Genomic DNA, 12,444 nt, shown 5'->3' on the forward strand with positions numbered 1-12,444 from the left:
TTGGGTTGTTTCCACCTTGTGGTAGTTGTGAATAATGCTACAGCGAACATTAATGTATGAACAAGGTTTTTGTGTGGGCTTATACTTTTATTTCTCTTGGGTATATTCCTAGGATTAGAGTTGCTGGGTCATATAGTAACTCTGTGCATAACCTTTTGAGGATCTGAATCTTTCTTGAGTTCTGCCTGCAAACTGGGACTTGCATAGATATTTACTGAACCCAGGAGTTCAAAAAGCTAGATTTCACCATAAACAAGACAAAAAGACAACCCTCAGAATGGGAGAAAATATTTGCAAATGAAACAACAGACAAAAGATTAATCTCCAAAATATACAAACAGCTCGTGGAGCTCAATATCAAAAAAACAAACAATCCAATTAAAAAATGGGCAGAAGACCTAAATAGACATTTCACCAAGGAAGACACACAGATGGCCAAGAGGCCTATGAAAAGATGCTCAACATCACTAATTATTAGAGAAATGCAAATCAAAACTACAATGAGGTATCACCTCATGCTGGTCAGAGTGGCCATTATCAAAAAATCTAGAAACAGTAAATGCTGGAGAGGGTGTGGAGAAAAGGGAACCCTCCTGCACTGTTGGTGGGAATATAAATTGATACAGCCACTATGGAGAACAGTATGGAGGTTCCTTAAAAAACTAAAAATAGAACTACCATATGACCCAGCAATCCCACTACTAGGCATATACCCTGAGAAAACTGTAATTCAAAAAGAGACTTGTACCACAGTGTTCATTGCAGCACTATTTACAATAGCCAGGACATGGAACCAACCTAAATGTCCATCGACAGATGAATGGATAAAGAAGACATGGCACATATATACAATGGAATATTAGCCATAAAAAGAAACGAAATTGAGTTATTTGTAGTGAGGTGGATGGACCTAGAGTCTGTCATACAGAGTGAAGTAAGTCAGAAAGAGAAAAACAAATGCCGTATGCTAACGCATATATATGGAATCTAAAAAAAAAAAGGTACTGATGAACCTCGTTGCAGGGCAGGAATAAAGATGTAAACATAGGGAATGGACTTGAGGACATGGGGTGGGAGGGGGAAGATGGGGCAAAGTGAGAGTAGCATCGACAAATATACACTACGGAATATAAAGCAGTTAGCTAGTGGGAAGCAGCAGCCATAGCACAGGGAGATCAACTGGGTGCTTTGCGGTGACCTAGAGGGCTGGGATAGGGAGGATGGGAGGGAGGCTCAAGAGGGAGGGGATATGGGGACATGTGTATGCATATGGCTGATCCACTTTGGTGTACAACAGAAACTAACACAGTATTGTGAAGCAAGTATACTCCAATAAAGACCTATTTAAAAAATAAATAAATAAAAGCTAGGTTTCAGTCGTGGCCCTACCACTAATAAAATTTGTGATCATGAGCAAGTAACATTACTATTCTTCTCTGTGGAAGTACTCACACTGTTCTCATGGGGTTGTTTCAGTTAAAACTTACATATGAACATACATGAGGAACCATGAGACCTAAAAATACTCTTTTTCTCGTTTGGTACCTACCTCTCCTTGACAAAGCTGCAACCTTCCATGAGCTTATGTTTTAATAATAAAGTTCCCCAGGGCAAACCTTATTCAGCAAACAAGAAGACTTTAAAAGAGAAATTGGCAAAGTTAGCTTGAGTCAGATGAAAAGGCCATATTGAAGAGCCATGTGTAGCTCAGTGCTAGGCAGTGTGTCATCCTGTCCACTGTGCTGGCCTCGTGTCCTAGTGCAGTGCCAAGCGCACAGTCAGACTGGATCAGTAATTGTGGGATGAGGGAAACCCAAGTTTGTATCATGAGCAGTAATCCCACTTCTGGGAATCTGTCCTAATCAAGTGATTCAAACCAGATCAACAATTTTTGCATGAAGATGTCAACTGCTGCATTATTTTATGTGCAAAATGGAAAACAGTGGGCAGAGGTTCAGGAAATGATGAAACATTCTTTTAAGGAAATAATCTAAGGTCTGAAGACTGCATGGAAACAGAAGGAAATTTGAACAAGGAGGAAAAATACAAAGTTTTACTAGAATTGTATACGAAGTTGAAATAAAAGAAAGAAAGAAAAGTCATAAAAATAGCCTGTAAGAAACTATATTAAAATGATAGTGTTTTATAATGGTAGGCTTATGAGCATCTTTCTTTTTTTGTAAGTAAAAATTTTTCTTTAATGAACCTGTTTTATGATTTAAATAGATTTGATTTTAAAAGCCATTTTGTTGCTACTCAGCTTCTTTTGAACGAAAGGGTGCTTCTCTTTCCCCCCTCAGGTGAAAGAACTAGAGCAGAGCCTGCAGGCATCTGAGGAGAAGCTAAAACAGAGCAGTGATGTTGTGACAGCTCAGGAAGCTCAGATTCAGGAGCTTGTAAGTGGGTATTGTGACTGCTGTGTTCTAGGCCCTTGATGCTTTTTCCCTTTATTCCTTTGTAGGTCCACAAACTCACTCCCAAATTCTGGAATGGTATCTGGACCTGACCTTAGATACAGTTGTGGGCAAATAGGCAGCGCAGGTAGAGGGAGTCGGGACCTGCTAGAGGGTCTGAGTTACCCAGAGGGATAGTGACGGGCTAGACGGCCCAGCCTAGTTCTGGGACTGTTAGAGGTGGTGTCTCCACTGGCGGTCAAACCTCACCTTGCAGCCAGGGCTGTGGAGAACAGCTCCAGGCTCTGGGGAGAAGATGGCAAGGGCTTGGCCGGTAGTCACAGCGCCAGGTCAGGTATTGAGCTTGAAACTAGAGAAATAAAAACGGCATTTGTTGCCTGTTTGCCGTGTCTGCTAAGTACTCTGCATGTATTTTCATTTAGTCCTTGCAACAGACCTAAGAGCCTGTACTGTTATCCTTTTTCTCCAGAGGAAGCAGGCTCAGAAAGGCGACCAGATCACTAGCCCAAGGTCTCCCACCTAGTAAATGGCTGAACCCACATGCTTCCTAGGTCAAAGCCCTTGTTCTTCGTCACTGTGTTATGTGCCTCCCCAGGGAAAAGCCTCAGCCATAGAGGGCAGCGCTGAGTAGAGTGAAGGAGGGCTGTGTCTTAGGACTGGCTGGTGCCCAGAGCTGTCCCCCAAGCACCAAGACCAATCCCAGATTCCAGCTCCTGAGCAGGCCAGGGGACCTCGGTGGCACCCAGGCTGGAGGTCAGGAAAGAGAGTTGTTTCTATTGGACACTCATCTTTGGGTCACTGAGGGACAGAATAAAGCCCCCGTTGTCACCACGAATAACTGTCCTCTGCTACCCCCTCAGGCCTCCGCAAACAAGGAGAGCAGCTGTGCGCAGCAGCAGGTCCTCGCTCTGGAGCAGCAGTGCACAGAGCAGATCCACACGCTGGAGGCCCAGCTCTCTGCCCTGGAGAGAGCTCGGGCGGCCGACCATGCGGCCGCGGAGCGGAAGGTGGTGAGTGAGGAAAGGAGAGGGGCCGGGCACGGGAGCACCACGTTCACCTGTGGCTAGGCTGCCAAGTTGTTTGATGGGAAGAAGACCAGCCCTCCTCTGAAGTAGGGAACCACTTTTTGGAACAGTTTTTATCTTTCAACAAAACACCTGCTCATGAGACTGGTTGTTAAAAGGCTGCTTTTTATAAAAACCCTGAACAAATGGGTTTTCTTTTTCCTTGGGCTGCACATGGACTTCCTGGTGCTTCCTGACCAGTCCCATCAGCTGCTTCCCGCTGCCTTTCTAAAATGTATACTGTTCATCCTTAATGGCCTCTCCCTTCCCTGGTCCCCCTCCTTGTTCCATAGGCTTCAGAATCAAGTGCCTTAGTTCTTCTTGTGAGGAGTGTGTCAGGTGACTCTCCCTTCCTGACTCCAATCCCCATTCTCATCTCCCACCCCTCCAGTGGCAACAAAAGGAAGGGGGGCATTTTTAAAGGTTCCATGTCAAAGAGATAGGACTGTGCTCCGGGGAAATATGGTAAAGACCTTTTCTTTTATACATACTTTTCTCAATTTGCAGAGAGAGCTGGAGCAAGAAAATGCAGGCCTTAAAGAAAGTAAGAATGAATGTGAACATTCTTTACAACATCACCAGCTTGAATTAAAGAAGCTGAAGGTATTTATCTAACTGAATCAGTTTCACAAAAGTATCATGTCTTTCATGCGTGTATTTGGAGTGGCCAAGTGAACGTTCTGTACTTAGAGTAGAGAAGGAATGGAACTAGCATTTGTTCAAAGTTCTGCTAGGCGTTTGCAACAAATTGTCACCTCGTTAAGTCCTCTCAGTGATCAAGGACATAGGGAGAGTTGTGCTCATTTTGCACTTAATGTCGTCAAGATTCTGAGTGTAAGTAATTTGTCCAGGTTCCATAGTTAGAGGTGGTGCTGCTCTGACTTTTCACTCCACCACAGAGGCCCAGCCCTTCCTCTCTGTCCTTGTCAACAGCTGCCTGACAGTAATGCTGTCAAGGCACCACTGTCACTGATTTCCAGTGAGGCCAGTAAAGCAAGGCCTTAAAACATCACGAGGGTGTTATTTGTTTGTTTGTATCAGGGAGCAGGTACAGAAATGAAGAAAAAACAACCTGCTTTATTGTTTCCTGTTCCCTTCTGAGAACTTGGTGCTTTGATCAGATGCTGCCACCTTCATTCCCGGGACATAACTGGATTCAGGGGAAGGAGTCTGCCACTTTCTTATAGGCCTCCAGGCTCCCCTGTCCCCTTTCATAGCAGCCCTTAGATGATGGATCTTTGCAGGACTTGCCCAGCTGTGGTCATGACACAAAGATCTTATGGATCCTTTGGCAGAGATCTTCTCAGAGAACATGCATAGCTGAGGCCTGCACTGAGTCAGCTAACAGTAGTCTCTGCTAAGCTATGTAGGTGCTGGTGCAGTAGTGCCATATCATGGAAAGCATGGACTTTGGAGTCAAATATTTCTTCATGCATTCCTTCAACAAACATTTGAGTACCTGTAGGCCCCATTGTAGGTGCTGGGATGTGACAATGAGCAAAACAGACAAAATCTTTCCCCCTCCCCCAACCTGTGGAGCTTGTAACTAGAGACAGTAAATATTTTTTTTTGAATTTTATTTTATTTATTTTTTATACAGCATGTTCTTATTAGTCATCAGTTTTATACACATCAGTGTATACATGTCAATCCCAGTCTCCCAATTCATCACACCACCACCCCCACCTTGCCACTTTCCCCCCTTGGTGTCCATACGTTTGTTCTCTACATCTGTGTCTCTACTTCTGCCCTGCAAACTGGTTCATCTGTACCATTTTTCTAGGTTCCACACATATGCGTTAACATACGATATTTGTTTTTCTCTTTCTGACTTACTTCACTCTGTATGACAGTCTCTAGATCCTCCACGTCTCTACAAATGATCCAATTTTGTTCCTTTTTATGGCTGAGTAATATTCCATTGTATATTTACCACATCTTCTTTATCCATTCATCGAGACAGTAAACACTTGATAAATAGTTATAAATGCTATGAAGACAATAAAGCACAGTAAAGGACAGAGAGGAGGGAGGAAAGGGCTCTTTTAAATATGGAGGCGAGTACGGGAACCAGGATGGTGGAGTAGAAGGACATGCTCTCACTCCCTCTTGTGAGAACACCAGAATCACAAGTAGCTGCTGGACAATCATTGACAGGAAGACACTGGAACTCACCAAAAAAGATACCCCACATTCAAAGACAAAGGAGAAGCCACAATGAGACAGTAGGAGGGGCGCAATCACAATAAAATCAAATCCCATAACTGCTGGGTGGGTGACTCACAGACTGGAGAACACTTATACCACAGAAGTCCACCCACTGGAGTGAAGGTTCTGAGCCCCACGTCAGGCTTCCCAACCTGGGGGTCAGGCAACGAGAGGAGGAATTCCTAGAGAATCAGACTTTGAAGCCTAGTGGGATTTGATTGCAGGACTTCGACAGGACTGGGGGAAACAGAGACTCCACTCTTGGAGGGCACACACAAAGTAGTGTGCACATCGGACCCAGGGGAAGGAGCAGTGACCCCAGGGGAGACTGAACCAGGCCTACCTGCTACTGTTGGAGGGCCTCCTGCAGAGGCAGGGGGTGGCTGTGGCTCACCGTGGGGACAAGAACACTGGCAGCAGAAGTTCTGGGAAGTACTCCTTGGCATGAGCCCTCCCAGAGTCCACCATTAGCCCCACCAAAGAGCCGGGTAGGCTCCAGTGTTGGGTTGCCTCAGGCCAAACAACTAACAGGGAGGGAACCCAGCCCCACCCATCAGCAGTCAAGCGGATTAAAGTTTTACTGAGCTCTGCCCACCACCAGTCCCTCCCATCAGGAAACCTGCAGAAGCCTCTTAGATAGCCTCATCCACCAGAGGGCAGACAGCAGAAACAAGAAGAACTACAGTCCTGCAGCCTGTGGAACAAAAACCACATTCACAGAAAGACAAGATGAAAAGGCAGAGGGCTATGTACCAGATGAAGGAACAAGATAAAACCCCAGAAAAACAACTAAATGAAGTGGAGATAGGCAACCTTCCAGAAAAAGAATTCAGAATAATTATAGTGAAGATGATCCAGGACCTCAGAAAAACAGTGGAGGCAAAGATCTAGAAGATGCAAGAAATGTTTAACAAAGATCTAGAAGAATTAAAGAACAAACAGAGATAAGCAATACAATAACTGAAATGAAAACTACACTAGAAGGAATCAATAGCAGAATAACTGAGGCAGAAGAACGGATAAGTGACCTGGAAGACAGAATGGTGGAATTCACTGCTGCAGAACAGACTAAAGAAAAAAGAATGAAAAGAAATGAAGACAGCCTAAGAGACCTCTGGGACAACATTAAACGCAAACACATTCGCATTATAGGGGTCCCAGAAGGAGAAGAGAGAGAGAAGGGACCAGAGAAAATATATGAAGAGATTATAGTCGAAAACTTCCCTAACATGGGAAAGGAAATAACCACCCAAGTCCAGGAAGTGCAGCGAGTCCGTACAGGGTAAACCCAAGGAGAAACACACCGAGACACACAGTAATCAAATTGGCAAAAATTAAAGACAAAGAAAAATTATTGAAACCAGCAAGGGAAAAACGACAAATAACATACAAGGGAACTCCCATAAGGTTAACAGCTGATTTCTCAGCAGAAACTCTACAAGCCAGAAGGGAGTGACATGATATACTTAAAGTGATGAAAGGGAAGAACCTACAACGGAGATTACCCGGCAAGGATCTCATTCAGATTCGATGGAGAAATCAAAAGCTTTACAGGGCTTCCCTGGTGGCACGGTGGTTGAGAATCTGCCTGCCGATGCAGGGGACACGGGTTCGAGCCCTGGTCTGGGAGGATCCCACATGCTGCGGAGCAGTTGGGCCCGTGAGCCACAACTACTGAGCCTGTGCGTCTGGAGCCGTTCTCCGCAACAAGAGGCCGCGACAGTGAGAGGCCTGCGCACCGCGATGAAGAGTGGCCTCCGCTTGCTGCAACTGGAGAAAGCCCTCGCGCAGAAACGAGGACCCAACACAGCAAAAAATTAATTAATTAATTAATTAATTTTAAAAAGAAAGCTTTACAGACAAGCAAAAGCTAAGAGAATTCAGCACCACCTAACCAGCTCTACAACAAATGCTAAAGGAACTTCTCTAAGTGGGAAACACAAGAGAAGAAAAGGACCTACAAAAACAAACCCAAAACAATTAAGAAAATGGTCATAGGAACATACATATCAATAATTACCTGAAACATGAATGGATTAAATGCTCCAACCAAAAGACACAGGCTTGCTGAATGGATACAAAAACAAGACCCATCTATATGCTGTCTACAGGAGACCCACTTCAGACCTAGGGACACATACAGACTGAAAGTGAGGGGATGGAAAAAGATATTCCATGCAAATGGAAATCAAAAGAAAGCTGGAGTAGCAATACTCATATCAGATAAAATAGATTTTAAAATAAAGAATGTTACAAGAGACAAGGAAGGACACTACCTAATGATCAAGGGATCAATCCAAGAAGAAGATATAACAATTATAAATATATATGCACCCAACATAGGAGCACCTCAATACATAAGGCAACTGCTAACAGCTGTAAAAGAGGAAATCGACAGTAACACAGTAATAGTGGGGGACTTTAACACCTCACTTACACCAATGGACAGATCATCCAAAATGAAAATAAATAAGGAAACAGAAGCTTTAAATGACACAACAGACCAGATTTAATTGCTATTTATAGGACATTCCATCCTAAGACAGCAGATTACACTTTCTTCCAAAGTGCACACAGAACATTCTCCAGGATAGATCACATCTTGGGTCACAAATCAAGCCTCAGTAAATTTAAGAAAATTAAAATCATATCAAGCATCTTTTCTGACCACAACGCTATGAGAGTAAAAATGAATTACAGGGGAAAAAACGTAAAAAACACAAACACATGGAGGCTAAACAATACGTTACTAAATAACCAAGAGACCACTGAAGAAATCAAAGAGGACATCAAAAAATACCTAGAGACAAATGACAATGAAAACACGACAATCCAAAACCTATGGGATGCAGCAAAAGCAGTTCTAAGAGGGAAGTTTATAGCTATACAAGCCTACCTCAAGAAACAAGAAAAATCTCAAATAAACAATCTAACCTTACACCTAAAGGAACTAGAGAAAGAAGAACAAACAAAACCCAAAGTTAGCAGAAGGAAAGAAATCATCAAGATCAGAGCAGAAATAAATGAAATAGAAACAAAGAAAACAATAGCAAAGATCAATAAAACTAAAAGCTGGTTCTTTGAGAAGATAAACAAAATTGATAAACCATTAGCAAGACTCATCAAGAAAAAGAGGGAGAGGACTCAAATCAATAAAATTAGAAATGAAAAAGGAGAATTTACAACAGGCACTGCAGAAATACAAAGCATCCTAAGAGACTACTACCAGCAACTCTATGCCAATAAAATGGACAACCTGGAAGAAATGGACAAATTCTTAGGAAGGTACAACCTTCCAGGACTGAACCAGGAAGAAACAGAAAATATGAACAGACCAATCACAAGTAATGAAATTGAAACTGTGATTTAAAATCTTCCAACAAACAAAAGTCCAGGACCAGATGGCTTCACAGGTGAATTCTATCAAACATTTAGAGAAGAGCTAACACCCATCCTTCTCAAACTCTTCCAAAAAATTGCAGAGGAAAGAACACTCCCAAACTCATTCTATGAGGCCACCATCACCCTGATACCAGAACCAGACAAAGATACTACAAAACAAGAAAATTACAGACCAATATCACTGATGAATATACATGCAAAAATCCTCAACAAAATACTAGCAAACAGAATCCAACAACACATTAAAAGGATCATACACCATGATCAAGTGGGATTTATCCCAGGGATGCAAGGATTCTTCAGTATACGCAAATCAATCAATGTGATACACCATATTAACAAATTGAAGAATAAAAACCATATGATCATCTCAATAGATGCAGAAAAAGCTTTTGACAAAATTCAACACCCATTTATGATAAAAACTCTCCAGGAAGTGGGCATAGAGGGAACCTACCTCAACATAATAAAGGCCATATACGACAAACCCACAGCAAACATCATTTTCAATGGTGAAAAACTGAAAGCATTTCCTCTAAGATCAGGAACAAGACAAGGCTGTCCACTCTCACCACTATTATTCAACATAGTTTTGGAAGTCCTAGCCACGGCAATCAGAGAAGAAAAAGAAATAAAAGGAATCCAAATTGGAAAAGAAGAAGTAAAACTGTCACTGTTTGCAGATGACATGATACTATACATAGAGAATCCTAAAGATGCCACCAGAAAACTACTAGAGCTAATCAATGAATTTGGTAAAGTTGCAGGATACAAAATTAATGCACAGAAATCTCTTGCATTCCTATACACTAATGATGAAAAATCTGAAAGAGAAAGTAAGGAAACACTCCCATTTACCATTGCAACAAAAAGAATAAAATACCTAGGAATAAACCTACCTAGGGGGACAAAAGACCTGTATGCAGAAAACTATAAGACACTGATGAAAGAAATTAAAGATGATACCAACAGATGGAGAGATATACCATGCTCTTGGATTGGAAGAATCAATATTGTGAAAATGACTATACTACCCAAAGCAATCTACAGATTCAATGCAATCCCTATCAAATTACCAATGGCATTTTTTACGGAACTAGAACAAAAAAATCTTAAAATTTGTATGGAGGCACAAAAGACCCCGAATAGCCAAAGCAGTCTTGAGGGAAAAAAATGGAGCTGGAGGAATCAGACTCCCTGACTTCAGACTATACTACAAAGCTACAGTAATCAAGACAATATGGAACTGGCACAAAAACAGAAACATAGATCAATGAACAAGATAGAAAGCCCAGAGGTAAACCCACTCACCTATGGTCAACTAATCTATGACAAAGGAGGCAAGGATATACAATGGAGAAAAGACCATCTCTTCTACAAGTGGTGCTGGGAAAACTGGACAGCTACATGTAAAAGAATGAAATAAGAACACTCCCTAACACCATACAGAAAAATAAACTCCAAATGGATTAGAGACCTAAATGTAAGACCGGACACTATAAAACTCTTAGAGGAAAACATAGGAAGAACACTCTTTGACATAAATCACAGAAAGATCTTTTTTGATCCACCTCCTAGAGTAATGGAAATAAGAACAATAATAAACAGATGGGACCTAATGAAACTTAAAAGCTTTTGCACAGCAAAGGAGACCATAAACAAGATGAAAAGACAACCCTCAGAATGGGACAAAATATTTGCAAACGAATCAACGGACAAAGGATTAATCTCCAAGATATATAAACAGCTCATGCAGCTCAATTTAAAAAAAAAACAAACACCCCAATCCAAAACTGGGCAGAAGACCTAAATAGACATTTCTCCAAAGAAGACATACAGATGGCCAAGAAGCACATGAAAAGCTGCTCAACATCACTAATTATTAGAGAAATGCAAATCAAAACTATAGTGAGGTATTACCTCACACCAGTTAGAATGGGCTTCATCAGAAAATCTACAAACAACAAATGCTGGAGAGGGTGTGGAGAAAAGGGAACCCTCTTGCACTGTTGGTGGGAATGTAAATTGATACAAGCACTGTGGAGAACAGTATGGAGGATCCTTAAAAAACTAAAAATAGAATTACCATATGATCCAGCAATCCCACTACTGGGCATATACCTAGAGAAAACCACAATTCAAAAAGACACATGCGGGCTTCCCTGGTGGCGCAGTGGTTGAGAATCTGCCTGCTAATGCAGGGGACACGGGTTCGAGCCCTGGTCTGGGAGGGTCCCACATGCCGCGGAGCAACTGGGCCCGTGAGCCACAATTGCCGAGCCTGCGCGTCTGGAGCCTGTGCTCCGCAACAAGAGAGGCCACGATAGAGGCCCACGCACGGCGATGAAGAGTGGCCCCCACTTGCCGCAACCGGAGAAAGCCCTAGCACAGAAACGAAGACCCAACATAGCAATCAATCAATCAATCAATAAAAAATCTTAAAAAAAAAAAAAAAAAAAAGACACATGCACCCCAATGTTCATTGCAGCAGTATTTACAATAGCCAGGTCATGGAAGCAACCTAAATGCCCATCGACAGACAAATGGATAAAGAAGATGTGGTACATATATACAATGGAATATTACGCAGCCATAAAAAGAAACGAAATTGGGTCACTTGTTGAGACGTGGATGGATCTAGAGACTGTCATACAGAGTGAAGTAAGTCAGAAAGAGAAAAACAAATATCGTATATTAACGCATGTATGTGGAACCTAGAAAAATGGTACAGATGAACTGGTTTGCAGGGCAGAAATAGAGACACAGATGTAGAGAACAAGCGTATGGACACCAAGGGGGGAAAGCCGCGGTTGTGGGGGGGTGCTGTGATGAATTGAGTGATTGGGATTGACCTGTATACACTGATGTGTATAAAATTGATGACTAATAAGGACCTGCTGTATAAAAAAATTAAATTAAATTTAAAAATTAAATATATATATATATATGGCGGCGAGGGAGGGTGTCACTGAGATTTGAGCAAAAGTTCTGAATAACGAGAAGGGGACAGCAATGCGGTTGTTTGGGGAAGGAATATTCCAGACAGAAGAAATAGCAAAGAGAAACACCCTCAGGCAGAAAAAAGCTTGGTTTGTTCAGAGAACAGCACAAAGGCCGCTGTAGCTGCCACTCAGTGGGCTGGGGGAGAGCGGTGGATGATAGAAGGTCATTGGGGAAGCAGTTGGAGGTTTTAAGCAGAGGAGTGACGTGAGAAGTTTTGTAGTAAAAGGATTACTCTGGCTGTATGTGGAGACTATTCTGTAAAGGAGGCAAGTACAGAAGCAGGAAGACCTTTTAGGAGGCTCAGATATTACCATGCGTACTCCATTTAAGGATATAAAAGACAAAATTGAACA

General features: G+C 42.3%; 1 protein-coding gene across 5 annotated transcripts in view; it reads left to right on the forward strand.

The window, feature by feature from the left end:
- GOLGA1 (golgin A1) overlaps positions 1-12,444 on the forward strand; it is a 56,205-nt gene that overhangs the window by 29,096 nt on the left and 14,665 nt on the right. For 4 of the 5 annotated variants that reach the window (XM_082467755.1, XM_082467754.1, XM_082467757.1 and 1 more), the window contains 3 exons: positions 2,301-2,396; positions 3,275-3,424; positions 3,986-4,081. The exons of the other annotated variant lie outside the window; for it this stretch is intronic. In XM_082467755.1, coding sequence (XP_082323881.1) covers positions 2,301-2,396; positions 3,275-3,424; positions 3,986-4,081 — 342 coding nt within the window. The remainder of the gene's footprint in view (positions 1-2,300; positions 2,397-3,274; positions 3,425-3,985; positions 4,082-12,444) is intronic. 5 annotated transcript variants of the gene reach the window in all.

This window comes from Balaenoptera physalus (assembly GCF_965194825.1).
Source record: "Balaenoptera physalus genome assembly, chromosome: 7".
NCBI lineage: Eukaryota > Metazoa > Chordata > Mammalia > Artiodactyla > Balaenopteridae > Balaenoptera > Balaenoptera physalus.